The 16,023-nt window shown below is 36.9% G+C and overlaps 1 protein-coding gene, 2 long non-coding RNA genes and 1 pseudogene across 4 annotated transcripts; all 4 read right to left on the reverse strand.

Moving 5' to 3' along the window:
* Positions 1 to 272: 272 nt before the first annotated feature.
* On the reverse strand, positions 273 to 1,378 carry LOC112186634 (annotated as a pseudogene).
* A 3,851-nt stretch (positions 1,379 to 5,229) lies between these two features.
* On the reverse strand, positions 5,230 to 7,047 carry LOC112189507. 2 transcript variants are annotated; one of them, XM_024328847.2, is made up of 2 exons: positions 5,970 to 7,046; positions 5,230 to 5,510 (listed from the first exon to the last, which is right to left on the reverse strand). In XM_024328847.2, the coding sequence occupies exon 1, from the start codon at positions 6,934 to 6,936 to the stop codon at positions 5,971 to 5,973; it is 966 nt and encodes a 321-aa protein (XP_024184615.1). In that variant the 5' UTR covers positions 6,937 to 7,046; the 3' UTR covers positions 5,230 to 5,510; position 5,970. The 2 variants fall into 2 exon arrangements, with proteins under 2 accessions (XP_024184615.1, XP_024184616.1); XM_024328848.2 differs by lacking the exon at positions 5,230 to 5,510 and adding an exon at positions 5,651 to 5,860 and having other exon boundaries at positions 5,970 to 7,047.
* Positions 7,048 to 8,183: 1,136 nt separating this feature from the next.
* On the reverse strand, positions 8,184 to 9,939 carry LOC121051759. Its single transcript, XR_005806839.1, has 3 exons — positions 9,674 to 9,939; positions 9,376 to 9,449; positions 8,184 to 8,280 (listed from the first exon to the last, which is right to left on the reverse strand). It is a non-coding gene; the product is annotated as an uncharacterized LOC121051759 (long non-coding RNA).
* A 692-nt stretch (positions 9,940 to 10,631) lies between these two features.
* Positions 10,632 to 11,655, reverse strand: LOC112190081. Its single transcript, XR_002932232.2, has 3 exons — positions 11,575 to 11,655; positions 10,829 to 11,127; positions 10,632 to 10,646 (listed from the first exon to the last, which is right to left on the reverse strand). It is a non-coding gene; the product is annotated as an uncharacterized LOC112190081 (long non-coding RNA).
* Between the last annotated feature and the right edge of the window lie 4,368 nt (positions 11,656 to 16,023).

Genomic DNA, 16,023 nt, shown 5'->3' on the forward strand with positions numbered 1-16,023 from the left:
ATGGTGGATCAAGAGTTTAGAAAATGGTCTGCTAGGCAGTTAGCTCGTCTATGGGAAATGTCAGAACTGGGAAATATATTGTTAAATTATAATTACGGAGACTAAAATAGGGGAAATTATGGTTTACAAAATCTCAATATTAGTACATGGTGCTCAGGTCCCTTATTTGAAAATAACAAAAGCAAAGTCCAATTTAGGTGAACTAACTGCATAACTGAAAACTGAATTGAAACTAGTCGAATTACAATATATATTTCTTCATAAGGTAGCTCTCAAACGTTGTATAAAGCCTTGATTCCTTGAACATCGTCCCCATGCAAACCTTGAGTCACTCCGGGACGGATAGTAGCTAGGGCACCTGATAGCTCCCTCATGAGGTGTCCAATCTCATGCAAAGCCACCGTCTCCAAATCATAAGAACCTTGCTCAGCTCCGACAGACCACGACTCATCAGCATCATAATGAAATCTTCCATCCGAAGGCGCAAATCATGAGCCAGGATCCCTTGGCGTCCGTCATATGGGTAGCCGTTTCCATGATCAGTTGATCACCGCTGTGGAAACCGACCTTCAGGTCCGCGCTCTGTGCCTGGCTGAACTTGAAGTGTGTATTAGCTGCCCATGTTTCGAAAGCCCGTGCCACGGGACCCTTGGCTCGATCTAAGGTCTCGGGGAGAAAACCGTACGTAGGTGAGATGGTACTTTGATGAAGGCCACTTGGGGTTTCGACTGAAAAATGAATAGTGAGCGGTGGTATCAATTGAACCTGCGAAATAATATCGAGTACGTACATCAATTAGATTCAGGACCTCGTCTTGAGTTTTCAGATTCAAAAACTATGTAAGGGTAACATGTCTTTATGTACGTCGACTGTGCAAGCTAATGTAAGAACTACTTTGTATTATAATTCTTATTGTTTTCTAATAGTGGACACAAATCTTTTCTGTAAGGATGAAACCTATACCGCCAGGTACACGACTTTTCTTGCCTAAACGCATCCCCGAAGTGCCATTGATGATGTCCGGCACCCCACAACGAGGCATCATCATCTTCGATACTGTTTTGACATCCAATTCGCCGGTCGGCTTGAGGTTTCAATTGAGATGGTAATTCTTGATGGCTTCCTCCAAGAGGTCGTCAAAGTCATCGTCGTTGGAAAGATTGTGTTTCTTGTAGTTCAAGTAACCAAATTTTTTGAGGCCATTGATTTCTTTGACCTTGTCACCTTTGTGACACCCCTTGAGATGCTCAAGGAACTCAAAAGGGGATGATGTTTTATTGTGAATTTATTTTGCATTTGCATAAGAGAGGGGAGGAAAGACAGCGAGGAGGACAAAGAGAGTGATTGAGAACAGAAAAAGATTAGATTTTGAAGCCATTTTTGATTAGGATGGAGTGTGCTGCAAAAGCCTCGTATTTTGGTTGCTATTTATAGGGTTAATTACAATATGATCTCTTTTTGACAAGTAAGAGTGTACCAGTTAATTAGGTCTTGATGTTCGAGATGAATTGGAAGAAACTCCAAAAAAACAAGAACACAAATAATAGATAATTCCTACTGGGAAGAAAACGTTGGGTTTTAATTTAACGTCTTAGTCATTTTACGGGAGACTATTGTAGGAAGGCTAGTCTTGCATCGAAAATAATCACCTGGTCAGTTATTAACCAAGAAAATAATGCTCAACTACCCTTAGATGTAAATCCAATGGTAGAGAGAATTATTATTAAGGTGAGATGTTTTGTTTTCCACCCTTGGATATAAATCTAAGGGTTATTGAGCATAAATTATTTGGTCAGCAACTGACCAGGTGAACACTACTGAGTCTTGCATATAGGTACAGTTTGGGTGACTGACTCTCTAAATTGAATCAATTAACTAAGGAGATATAGAGGTCGTTGGAAGCTAGGAATGAGTCAAAGTTTGTGCTGAAGAAATGAAGAGCCATCATAGAAGAATGGAGTTATAGACTATTCCAATATTTCCAGAAAGGCAGAAAGGTCGATGGAGCTCATCAAGTCTCTGTCTAATTAACTGGGTAGCTAGCTAGTGTGGAAATTTGCTGTTCTATAATTTAGAGCCCATGTTCACAGCTCATCATCACCGGCCAGACGTCGATGGGCCAGCAGGAAATTGTTTGCCCTACCCATTATGTTAAGCGTCAACTAGAACACATCTCTATATCGTTCGTGTCTGCATCTGTTTCTTTCCCCGGGGTATGATATATCTTCCTGCCGGATTCATGTCTGAATTTACTCCACTCTACTTCCCATTTTTCCTTGCTATGATTGACGTGGGTTGATAAAATTGAAGTCCATATTATTTAGATGGTAATAAGGAATATCGATGAACATAGATCCATAGCAGTAAACATGCAACGGAGCTCGTCATGACTCATGAGTATACTAGCCAGTTAACTATTGGGAGTCTAACACTAATTACGGTGTAAGGATGAATTGGTAATTGACTTCATTATTACAACAGTTGAAAGGATTATCAACGTCAATTTGTATCATTTGAGTTTTCCTTTTTGTTGGTTAATCAAGACTACTTCTCTCAAAATTCTCTGAAACAAGCACAAACATCTACATGTTCATGTATGCGAAACCATATCTAAGTGATGTGAAACAGTGGAAATAATCCACCCTATGTTCGTCTTCCATCAGATTAGGAATGATATGAAAACCTTGGTAGCCATAATTGTACAGTATAAATTACAAAGCATAGCATTTACAGAGAAAGACGGCTATTATTCTTCACATCCACATTTTTAGGCAATGGAAGAAAATCAAGCAAGCAGTAGAGTTTCATCTAAACTTACGAAATGAGGAACTAGGAACTTGCTTGGTTAAAAACTTAAAATTAAAGCTTAATATTTAGCCTGCTTCTATATAGATATATCCAGATTAAACATCAAATATGTTCATAAAACATGGAGATGTTCTATTCCCCTGCCTGTCTGGCAGAACTACGTACTCTTCTTTCTATATATTCCAGAATCCATCGCAAAGGAAGAAGCAAATTAGTCCTAACATGTCAATCGACACTGAGAATGTACCAAAACCACAGCAACTGAGTTTACCATCCAAATGGCAAACATAGAGCAACAATTTCAATTACTAATTAAAAAGACCTCATCAAACAGTGACAAGATGATCAGCTTATCCGCAATCTTAAAAGATTGTATAACCCCATGGCAGTTGACACACTTAACCAAAAGTTACTTAGATTAAATAGAGGATTGAAGAACCGTAACATCTGTTTAAGGTGTCTAACATTCATCCAAATCATTGCATAAGATTATATATAAAGATTAAAGAATATCTAGCTACTCATCATGAATCATTAACCCATACAACAACAATGTCAATGCAACTCCATAGTAACAAGAGGTGGTCAGAGTCTTGATGCCTTCCTCCACGAAATCCTCATCGTCATTGGAATAATTGTGGATCTTGTAGTTCAACTCCAAGAAACCAAATTTTTTAAGGAATTTTTGGAGGTCACTGATGCTTTTGACCTCACCTTTGTGAGACCCGTTGAGATGCTCAACGAACTCAACTGGGGATGATGTTTTGTTGTGAGTTTCTTCTGCATTTGCACAAGAGAGGAGAGTAAAGAGGGTGAGAAGGAGGAAAGCGAGTGTGAAGTGAGAAATAAGACTAGATTTTGAAGCCATTGTGGTTTAGGATGGAATGTGTTGCAAAAGCCTCAGATTTGATCGCTATATATAAGAAATCACAAAACCAAGAACACAAATAATAGTTAATTTCTAGCGTAAAGACTTGGTAGTCTTTGAACGGTAACGCGGTAGTCTTTCTAAGGGACTATTGTAGGAAGGCGGCTAGTCCTGCATATGCATGCAGTTTGGGTGGCGATGATTTAATGAAGCATTAAGATATAGACGTTGGCATCGTCAAAGTTTGTGTGTCTAGAAGTGAAGACATGAAGAGCCTGATAATTTAATTGCTATCGATACGTAGGTTTTTTTTAAAAAAAAAAAAAAAAACTTTCGATAGCTTTTTGAGGCTGGATCCATTTGCATTCCAATTTATTTTGTGTTAGTAAACACATTGGGAGTCATGTATTAAAATTATTTATTTTACTGTTCAAATTAGTAAAGGTGTCATAAGTGCGTAATAAGGGAAGTCGATGATCATCCAATAGGAGTAATATGCAACGAAGGTCATCATAAACTGTAGATCTATAGCTACTTACTGAGAGCCTAACACTGATTAACTAGGAAAACTGGTAATTGATTTCATTTTTCCGACAGGAGAAATGACTATTGAAATTGATTTGTATCTGTTTGGCTCCAAAACCAGTATGGGTGCAAACTGTCTCTTTTGAGCATGTGCGCAGGCGTGCCAGTACCGTGGGATGCAGTCGTCAATCTCTTGACCTGACTTCTTAATCAAACGCCGTGGACGAGGAGAGCACCAACCTCGTCACCAGGTTCTTCTCTATGCCTTTCGGAAAAGGACTTCTTGCCTATCGGGTAAGGGTTTTGGTTGTGATCTCTTCACGACACCGAATCGATACTCAACGTTGTAGGTTGAGCAGAGCAATCACTGGGAAGTTTGGACAAAGCACGGGTTTTGCTGAAGCGTGACTTTAGCTTCGCTGGGTTGCAAGGGCGTTACCCTTGCTTCGCTGATTTGCAACTAGGTTGCGGGTAAGTTTGCTCCGGAGAGGCTTTGATAATCTGTATGATTAGTTGATTTGAGAGTTGTCTGTAATTCGTCCTTAAAACCTGGTATTTATACCTAGGGCTTCGACTAATCGACTTGTCATTAGAAGGATTATTGATTGAAATTTCCTATTCAATCACCGCTACTTGATTCCAATAAAGGCTCGTTTTCCTTATGGATCACGGAATGAGTGAAACTATAACCCAAACCCAAACCCAAACCCAAATAACCTTATTTTTTAGCCGCAGGTATCGGCCAGCTGTGCTAAATCTCCTAAGAGATCTTACCAAAAATACTTTTGGGCTCAAACAGTATCATTTCAGTTTTTCTTTTTGCTGTTCAATCAAGCATGCGAAACTATAATTAGGAGTGATGCGAAACTATAATTAGGAGTGATGCGAAACAGTGAGGGTAACCCCATGTTTGTCGTCCATCAGTGAAGGAATGATATGAAAACCGTGGTAGCCATTGTTGCACAATATACATTACAAGGCAGAGCATTTTTGCGACGGGTTCATACAGAGAAAGAAGGCTATTATCCTCACATCCATAATTTCAAGGCGATGCAAGAAAATCAAACAAGTAATGAAGTTTCATTTAAACATAGGAAAGAGGTTTTAGAGAACAAAAGGTTAACATTTATCCTGCTCCTATATACATATTCTCTTCCAGCTTAAACATCAACGATACCCACTCTTCTTTGTATCTTCCCCTTTATGATCTTTATGACGGGGAGGGTTACACAAAGATTGATTTACGCCACCAATATTCCATACTCCAGGGCAAAGGAAGAAGTAAATTAGTACTAACATGTCAGTCGACCTGAGAATGTACACAAAACAACAACAACTGAGTTTAGCAGCCAAATTGCAAACACAGCGCAAAACTTTCAATTACCTTGTTACAACCCTTATCAAACAGTGAAATTTTTTGATGGTATAACCCAATGGCAGTTGACACACTTAACATAAAGCTATTTAAAATCAAAGATTGAAGAACCAGAACATCTGTTTAAAGTGTCAACATTTATCCAAATCACTACATAAGCTCATCTATAAAGAACATCTAGCTACTCAATATCAATATTCAACCCATACGACATCGGGGAATGCAGTTCCTGAAGTCACTGGAAGAAACTAAATGCACAACTCGATGCATCACATCGAACTAAGCTGAAAACCATAACATCCGAACTCAACTCAATTGTATAAAATACACTGAAGGAGAACAAAAGAAATGTGGAGTTTTACATTCACTATATCAAAACTGGTGAGATTTTACCTCATTTATAAGTCCCATTACCATTCACACCCAACTCCACTTCCCCGCCGGCCTTGTTCATAACCACATTGCCCTCTTCTCTAACCTCCTCATCACTATCATCTTCCGAATCCAAAGTAAACTGCCCCTGACTATCAATCTGATGCTGCATCTCCGCGCCAAGCGGCTTATAGCTCGAGAAATCAGCAACAACTCCTGTTTTCCTCGCCACAATCGAATACAGCCCCACCACCAAAACCACTATCAGAGCCAAATGGCAGTTAAACTGAAGCGTAGCGATGGCTCTAGCCCTATGATATTCAGGGTGCCCCTTACACTTGACCGTGTAATTCCCTCTACTCTTTTCCTTCAATGAGCACCCATGAGCCATCCAATGCGTATAAATCGAAAGACCCATTTGCAGGAACCACAGTCCTTGTAGAGCCAAGCCAACTCCGCGAGCCAATTTGGGGAAAACCGATTTAGGGTTGTGCAATTCAAGAACTGTGGAGAAGACACAGACGAAAATCGGCACCAGCAGCAGATCAAAGTATCGATTCTCGATTCCAGCAGTGTCTTTTCTTTGAAGATAAAAGTACATGAATTCTTCAACGAAACCGAAGAGGACGATCAAATTGAGCAGCGAAGAAGGGAAAGATGAGTTGGTGAAGTTTACCAGGAGGCCGGTGATGGAGTAGAGGAAGAAGAGGGCGGCAATCGCGAGGACCTGGAGCTGCTGGGCTGACCCGACCCGATCGTTTGAGTTTAAGGCGTCGAAGAAAGAAACCAACGAGTTGAGAATGAAGAGGAAGGAGAGAATGGATGCGAGGAGGAAGTAGATGAACGACGATTTGAACTGGGTCCTTTGCGGTTTCGATTGGGGATGAGTGGACGGTGGAGATGGGTCGACGGTGGAGGAGGAGATGGCTTCCAATGTGCCCATCAGAATCAGGCCGCCGCCTGCAGCAGCGAAGGTGAAGAATCCCATGGTGGTTTATCGGGGTCTTCTTGTTGTTCTTGTTGTTAAGGTTGTGCGTCACGTTGGACTGCGATTAACACTGCGAACAGCTTTGGACCAATTGGTTTGTTTTATGCTCCAATTTGGAGCCTAAAACTAGGGGCGGGCACGTTGGGTCTAGAAAATTTTAAGTATGTTGCTGGTACGTTTAACCATTTACTGATTAAATATATGGCATCATTACAATTCGGCTCGAATTTTAGATAAATCTCAATTTCATGAGTGAGCGATTATAAGTTTAACTCTCGTAATTTTTCACCACTACTAAAGGAATAGCCGATGCTTTTAGTTCTTCATATTCTTTGTTTATGCAATGAGCATGGACCTTACATATAGAATAACTCCTATCTTTTTTGCGTGGTCGATTGTTAAGGTTTATTTGAAATCGGTTTAGAGTAGTCTAATTATTTCAGAGTGACAATTGCCACTTAGGTTGGCACTTGAGATTGTTTAATAAATTAAATCAATATTCAATTTCATAAACGTAATAAAATGGCTTGTGTTCGGTTCAAGTTATTTCTTGCTCAACTTTTAATGGGACTAGCAAAAAAAGTTGCCCGCGCTTTGCTGCGGGTTTGCTTTCTTGTGCGATAAAATAGCAATATCACTCACAAAATATCATTTTATTTTGATGCTAGATATGTAATCTAACTGAAGTTGTTATTATTTTACAGATTTCAAAAACTGGTGTTCTAACCAGACGTGTACTTACAAATTTCAAATTAGTCAAAAATTACAAATTTGGTACTAAATTTGGCTAACTAATTCAAGTCCAACTTAAGCACAATAATTTAGATTAGCACACAAATTGAATAGGTAGCTCAATTTTCGTAGTTCTGGAAGTACACTTCCCTGCAAATCATGATCATTGCATGGGTGTGATACTGAAGATAAAGAATGGTTCTTCAAAGTGGCATTGGAGAAAAAACATTGACAGTAAGAGACTAAACGACAGAAGAGTCACATTTGATAAAGGGGTTGTAATCGCCACTGTCAAATGCGGCGGAGTCACTGGCAGCTCCACTACATGGTTCTCCAATTATATTCGATTGCTTCATATTGGCCTCAATACCCCACTGCCCAAAGATTAAATTCAAAGCTTTCAGTACACCATCAATTGTAAGGAATTAATGTCACTCACATAAACAAATGGGTTTTTTTTTCCTGAATTTGGGAAACATATATGTGCCTCAATGATTCAGTAACTGAATAGGTTGAATTCCTGAAATTAACTTTGTATAACAGGTATCAAAATTCAACCTTGCAGATGAGCCATTTGTAAGTGCTGCAGACCCAATGGAACTCCAACATCTTCTGTGACAATCAAATTTGATGTTCTCATAGAGGTTCAATTCAAAAAGGTCAAAACAGCAAACAAAATTAGAAATTGACACTTGCGTCTAATTATCAAAATGCATGGCTAAACTTTAGAGGATTATTAAATACCTAGCTTCTTGAATTTTGACTGCTTGCATTATAATATACACTCATTGCAGCCCTTACACTTTTCATTAAGCTAATATGAGCCTAAAAATACATTAAAAGCCTGCTTGCATTACCAGATATATTCATGTAATACATTAAAACAAAAACATTTCACTTTATAATGCCATATTTCTATATTCTATAAGCCTAGATCATGATCCAATTGACTTAATGTGATGATTAAACATTTATCAGCTAAAGAGTTTCTGAATATAAAATGTCCACAGGTTCTAAGAATACAGACCCAATAGTGGTATGAAGCTGGTTGTGAAGGAGCCATCAGATAATAGTAAAAGCAGACAACTCTTTCGAACACATGAATTTGGTAATAGTCAGTCATTCAAAAACCAAAAGCTTCATAGATGAGAATAAGCGTTAAAAAAAAAAAATTGGAAGCTCTTAATTCCTGATACTTCACAATTACCCCAAAACCAAAATTCATATTGATATGAATTTTCAATAGGCATATCTCAGGATACAGGGTGAGTCAAATGTCTGATGGACATTTATGGAGATGAATTTCTTATTGACAGCAAATGTCTGAAAACTTGCCACCATTTACCATCTAAGGTAAAGCTTGAGGCAATTACTGGTGTCAATTGCATTTTCACCTAATATCACTGACCTTCATCTTTCTACACCTAGATTTTTTATTTTTTATTTTTGAAATGTAATGCATATGTAAATAGACCTAACAATTCAGCAATGTGTGTCTTAGTCTGCAATATAAGACTTCCAGAGTTTCAATTGTAACATTTTCTACCCTCAGCCCTTTCTTGGTGTTGATGACAGTTATAAATCAGGAAGGGGGTACTTATTAAATAACAGTACAAAATGAACTAAATTGAATAGTGACATTTAACTATCATGAAGGTTTAGCAATTTCTCTAGGAGAAGGATAGGATTTGTGTAGATGAGTTTTACCTGCGGTATTGGCTTGCATGGAGTGGAAAGTTTCCAGTCATGTGCTTCTTCAAGTAAAATTTTTATTCGTGTCTCTGCAAAAGGTAGATACTGTGTTTAAATAAAAAAATTAATGAAAAGGAACAGAAAGCCATGTTCTTTCTGCTAGAGACTATTAGAGATAGAAGGCTTGAGAAGGGCATCAGTAAATTACAAATGCACTTGAAAAAGCATGCATGGCCATCAGTAAATTTGTTTGTTATTGTTTGTTTTAGCAAATAATGTGATTAACTTGTAAGAAGTTTTCAAAATCATGTACCTCAGGTTTTCAAAACAATCTCACACTTCAATCAAGAAAGTGATCAATCATCCAGTCAAAGTCCATTTTGACTCCATTCCCTCCTTGATTCAATGGAAGCACTGTCATAAAAAAATTGGTAAACTTTATTGCTTTCATTTCAAAAGGCATTTAACGATATTGCCAAATCTAATTGCTGTACAGAAAAAAATTTACATTAACTTTAAACAGAAGCAAAGCAAAACTAAAGTGTATACTTATAGAAAGTATGGTCTTTTTGCTGACAAAGATTTAATGTAGAAAAAAAAAAAAAAGGTTAAACCATACTAAATAAAATGAGTCATTGCAGAAAAAAAAAACATTAAGATAAATTCTGAATCAAAAGAAAACAAATCTGGAAACTGGAATTATTTTGAATACCAAACTACGATTTTCATAGTTAATTCTCAAACCACCTTAAAGCCTGCTTTGAGTTTAGTAATGTATTGGCAATGAACTAATACAAATGAGAACATGAATTTCAGACCAGCTAGAACAAATAAGATAACACATTTCAACGATCTATGATATTTATAGTTGTCTCTTTTTGTAACAATCTTTGTGAATACTTAACCAATAAATGCATGCATCGACTATCAGTTTACTGCACATAGTATGCATGTTGGATGAAGAAGATAAGTATCAAGTCAAAGAGTTGCCACCACTATTGAAGACTTTGTCAGCAAAATCACATATACAAAGTAGATGCACATAAATAAATTAAAGCAGATTTTAGTAAAAAGAATGGAAATTCATATAAACAATAAATATTTGTGTTATACTTGGACTCATAGAGTTACAAAATACAAAATGTAAATAAACAAAACCAATAAAATGGACTCTTTAGCAAGCCATATAAAAGGCATATATATGCTATATATATTTGGTACTCACCTCAACATGCCCAATATATTGGGTTTGAATCCAACCCCATTGCTAGTAATCGAATGAAGACCTATTACCATTGCAGTAATAAGTCAAACAGGACAATAGACATTTACCTCAAAAACTCTACAACCCTCATATTGACTCTAAATAATAGAAAGACCCCTGAACACTCTATAAAGCATTTAGGAAAAAAAAGAATTTGAAATAAGGTAAAACCAGTAAAAAATATGAAATCGAGCATTGGTCTACCTGGTTTACCGCCATTTAGTATATTATTACTTTCAGCAGGCTCCACTCCGTATATCTATCATGACAGAAGCAGATTGAACATTATGATAAAAGAAATAAAATAGAAGATAAAGAGTTCCATCACAAAAAAGATGAATAGATGAATTGATGAATATATGGATATTGTAACTTGAGAGATTTTTACCTTACAATCAGGGTTTTGAGATTTGAGATACTGTCCAACCCCAGAGATGGTGCCTCCGCTACCAATTGCCGTTACAAAGATGTCACCATATCTCAGATCCTGTAGTTTCGAGCATCTACACCAGAGGAGGCTTTTCAATATCAGATGAAACCTAAATCATCTTTGTTAAAGTAAAAGCAGAAAAATGAATTTCAATGGGGGCTAAGTATCAGAAATCTAAGAATTGCCATTAATTACTATCTTATCAATTTCCATATATTAGAAAGAAAAAGAATGGAGAAAGACAAAAGAAAACTTGTGCTTTCCCATTTGATATCCCGACAATGCATAATTTTACCATAACCAAAGTCATGCAATTCCAAATTCTAACCAACTCATTCTGGAGTCTGGACATCTACAGCTAATCACATACGCACGCACGGGGGCGCGCGCGCACACACACACACACACATATATATATATATATATTGAGAGTGGTACCAAAAGTCAGGTTAATGTAGGTTGAAAAAGTAACTTTGTCGACTCAGTCAATATTTTTAGGGTAGAGAGACCAGTAACTTACACTGAATAAAACAGCAGTTTCAAGAGTATAAGCATCTCTGAATGTCACATATGCAGCATAGGTATATTCACCAGATCTGTTTCCAATTATTAAAGCATTCTTCCAATCAGATACACAATCGTTAACAAAATCCAATGTGCTTAAACTAAATTAATATTGTTGAAAACATATGAGTTTCCACGTTTAATCCTTTGGACTCCGTATTCTCAGTTTAAGGTTTCTCATGAATGGTCCTATTTCTAATGAGTTATTATTGATTGAAACCAATACCATTAGTCATGTATGAGTCAGTTATAAATAAATTCAATTCATAGAAAAGAACAACAATGAGCACAATTGAGCCAACGAAAATTCTACCATAACCGATAATGCAGGCTTCAGTTTCTTTTACACTTAATCACATAGATAATTAAGACTTATAGATTGAGATATATTCTTCTCTTCCTCCCAAAATCAAAACCCAATAATTCCTCAATAAGTTCTTGTCGAATCAGAACTCCAGATACTTCCAACAACAACAATAAAAGAACAAAGTAAGACCATGAATTTTCAAATGGCCAAAGACTATAACTTTAGCTGAAAAACTAACCAAAAATCAAACTGATATTAGCAAGTAGCTCACCTCAAACCAGTCCAATCAATTACTGAGATCTCACACTCCAACACAAAGAAAACCCCTAAAAAATAAAAACCCCAATCAGTTCAAAACCAACGGAAACAGAAAACAAAACCAAACCCATAAAAACAAATCGGATGTCGTCCAAGACAAACCCAAACTAAATCTTCTTTTTATCACTCAAAATCCAAACTAATAAAACTTAACCATTACCTTAGACCACCAATTATGCTTACCTTACCTTTGCCAGACAAATTGGCGTTCTAATTATTTCCTTAATCGTATTCTTCGTTTGCTTGAAACCAATCCGATGAGAAAGAGACTGACCTTTCTCTCTTACTCACTTTCAGTCCAACCCGAGCATCAAAGATAAAGCAACAAAACAGATCAGTAATCAATCAGTCGAACACCAGATTAAGAAGGAAGAGGAAGTCACCGAAGATTACCTTTTGGGCAAACGGGAGAAAGAGAGAAACCAACAGCTCCCCGTTCACAAATACCGTACTAAGCTATTTTCGCTGTTGATCTTGGTGGCTCAGTTCATAATCTGGGAGTAGATAGAAGCTTCGAGACCGGACAGTGACGCTTATGCTGATATATACACAAATGGCAGCCTGAAATTGTGAGAAAAATCCAGGGGCAAAACCGTCACTCCACTGTTACATGAACAGTTGTGAACAGTTAACTCACCTTTCATATATAGTATAATTAGATTAGATACTTTCCAATAGTGTCATGTTTTTTTTGGTTGGACTACCCAACCGGCGATTTAAATCTTCTTGAAGTGGGAGAGCGAAAACAATCCAACATTATGATAACACGTTTACTTATTTAGAATGTATATTCAAATGAAGTAAATGATTCCAACATATAACTTTGTCATGTATTTACTAATACAAACATGCATGGAAGTAGAAGTTCATAATCAAAAACTCATTCATGAATAACTTGGAGCTCAATTACTCTTTTTTTTTTTAATATAAAACATAAACACGTATAATTAACTCTCAAACAATAGGATTCGGCTCCTCTAAAGTGAGGACTCTGTGAATTTACTTCAATTTCATAAAATCTTGACACTCCACATGATCTAAGGATCCTAACAATTGCCTCCTCACAAAACCATCAATTTTTAGAATTTTAATCTAAAAATTATTAATAAACAAAAGAAAAAAATTAGGGATTCTACGAGATTTTTTGGGAAAAAAAATTTCTTTTCTTTTGACCTGCGTTTGCTGCTTCTCTGTGGTTCCATGGAAACATGTCCATAGGTAGTGAAAGAAAAGCTTTAATCATGCAATTGCTGAATTGCATCTGTTTCAAATCCTAATAAGAAAACTTTAAACCCTCAAATTAATTTTTCAAAGTTGTAACAAACCACATCTATCAATAACAAGATTTATAAAACCCCATATTGATCACAGCCTTTCGCTAAAGTGAAATCCTTGGTTTGCAGTGACCTGCACTTTACATTGCCTACCTCAATTATTTCTATAATTATGAATTCATAATTGTGTATATCATTAAGACTCGCACATCAATAATTTTGTATAGATTTTTCTTCAACCATGGAAGCACATAGAAAGAACAAATGCAATGTTTCAGCACAGAGAAAGAATTGAAGCGTAAGATCACAATTTTTTTTTTCGAGTTAATAGTAAGTTATTGGTGTTTAAACTAAAATTCTAAAAATTAGTGGTAGAGTGAGATGTTAACTATTTGGACCCTTAGATCGGGTGAAGTGTCAAGATTTTAAGAAATTAAAGTAAATTCACAGACTCCCCACTTTAGAGGAGGCGGATCCCGAACGATATATAGTTAGATCACATAAGTACCAATAAGGGTTGAACTGGTGATCCTGCCTTCTTCAGGAGGGTGGGTAGAGTATTCCAGGCAGCGAGTGTTGAGTAATTTGTACTCGATGTCCATGGATTTCTCCGCAATTTCGTATTCAAATATTATGACAAGAGTTCTCACCCTGCTAACATCCTCCTCCTCCTCCTCCTCCTCCTCCTCATCATCATCATCATCATCACCAGGAGAAAAATAATCATAATCCTCATAAATATGCTCACGACGGTCACAGAAGAAAACAAGACCGACTTTATTATCTTCTAGATGAAAAAACTGACATCGTTCTGGTACAAGAAATTTATGAGGCAATTTTGGCAGTTGCAGAGGTTCCATAGGTTTCATAGAATCACATTCATGCGAAATGTGAAAAGACTCTAACAGTATGAGGTTGTTTCAAATTACAGGAGAACATTAGAAAACCACCGCCATCACCACGTTGAGACTTCAACTTGAAAAATAGTTGATCATAACCATTAACATAAGGAATGCAACTTCCCAAACAAGAGTCCAACTCTGTCCATCCTTTTTCAGGTTGAGCGATGTCAAACCCGATTACTCCGGTCTGATTTTTTACCCAAAGTAACATTTTGTTTCCCAAAATTGCATGACAGACACCATAGGGATATCTCTGAGGAGGCACATCCAGAGGCAACCATTTCTCATGTGTCTTGGCAAATACCTCGAAGAACTCAGAGTAACATAGGCCACCGAAACAATATAGTTCGCCAGCCACCTCTGCTAGGAAGGGATCGAGTCTACTAGTCTTAAACACTTGGGAGGGCTGCAATGTCAGATTCGAATCTATGCTTGGAGCTGTCTCAAACACACAGACTTCTTTACTTAAAATGGTCTTGGGAGGAGGAGTAGTAGTGCTTTCCTTTATGTTAAATACCATGCCACTGGAGCAAATTATTTTGGAGCCGATGACACTATTGCTTATCCTGCAAGGAACATAAGAGTCTAGGCCGAATCTATAAGCAACTTCACCTAACTTGGAAATTATTCTATGCACCGACGGTACAAGTGACCCAACCCTTATAAAATAATCTCAACCCTTGATATTTATTATCAACTTTATTTTTAATAAACAAAAAGTGTATTTAATGCAATATAACCATTTATTTGTGTTGGTGCAAGTGCACGGCGGTGCTCTGAATACTCCCTCCACCTAACTTAAGTTCATCGCAGCCATGATCACCATTAGTTAGTGCTGTCAACACGTGGCTCAATTCGATAGATTGAATCACGTGAGCAACATTACAACGAGTTATTTGCTCCTCAAAACATAAGTAGAGAGACTTGCTCTTCAATCTTTCTTCTTTCATGGTTCATTTCTTGTCTTTCTCCTCCACCATAAGTTGTGCTAAAGTAGCATAATTTCTTTTGATTAATTCAGAAAACATGCTAGTTTTCTTCGTCTCATTCTCCCACTTGCTTGCTATCGTTGACGTTGTCGCCGCCACTGCTTTTCTAGTTGCAAGATCTCCTAATATCACAATACACCGCCATCTACACCACGCCATTGTGTATACCCCTAACCCTGATTTCGACAAAGAACCTATGGAGCTCAATTACTTTGGAGAGTAGATATTAGAATTTTTTTGAAATTTTTTGCCTAAAACAACCTTACTAATAAAAAAACTCTTTAAACAAAAATTAATATAAAAAAAAAACCTCAATTTACTCATAGTTTTAGTAATTAGATTAGTTTTAATTCCGATCAATGAGAAAAAAATGAATGAGAATTATACGCATTCATATTTTAATTCTATATAGCTAACAACTTAAAAGGAAACATTCACTGTCCAATTGAAGTTATCCCAAATTCACAATTCATGAGCTCTTCTATTTTAAGCAAGTACCTGTCATCGGTGAACTTCACTCATCTTATCACTTGTGAACTTGACTTTGTGATCTTGACAATTCATGTGAAACATCTCTAACAAAACAAAATAAAATGAAAAGGAAAATATAAAAAG

This window comes from Rosa chinensis, chromosome 2, assembly GCF_002994745.2.
Source record: "Rosa chinensis cultivar Old Blush chromosome 2, RchiOBHm-V2, whole genome shotgun sequence".
In the NCBI taxonomy this organism is placed as follows: domain Eukaryota; kingdom Viridiplantae; phylum Streptophyta; class Magnoliopsida; order Rosales; family Rosaceae; genus Rosa; species Rosa chinensis.

Excerpts from the sequence above, each read along its gene's own strand:
- LOC112189507 (XM_024328847.2), bottom strand. The coding sequence starts at position 6,936 with ATGGGATTCTTCACCTTCGCTGCTGCAGGCGGCGGCCTGATTCTGATG.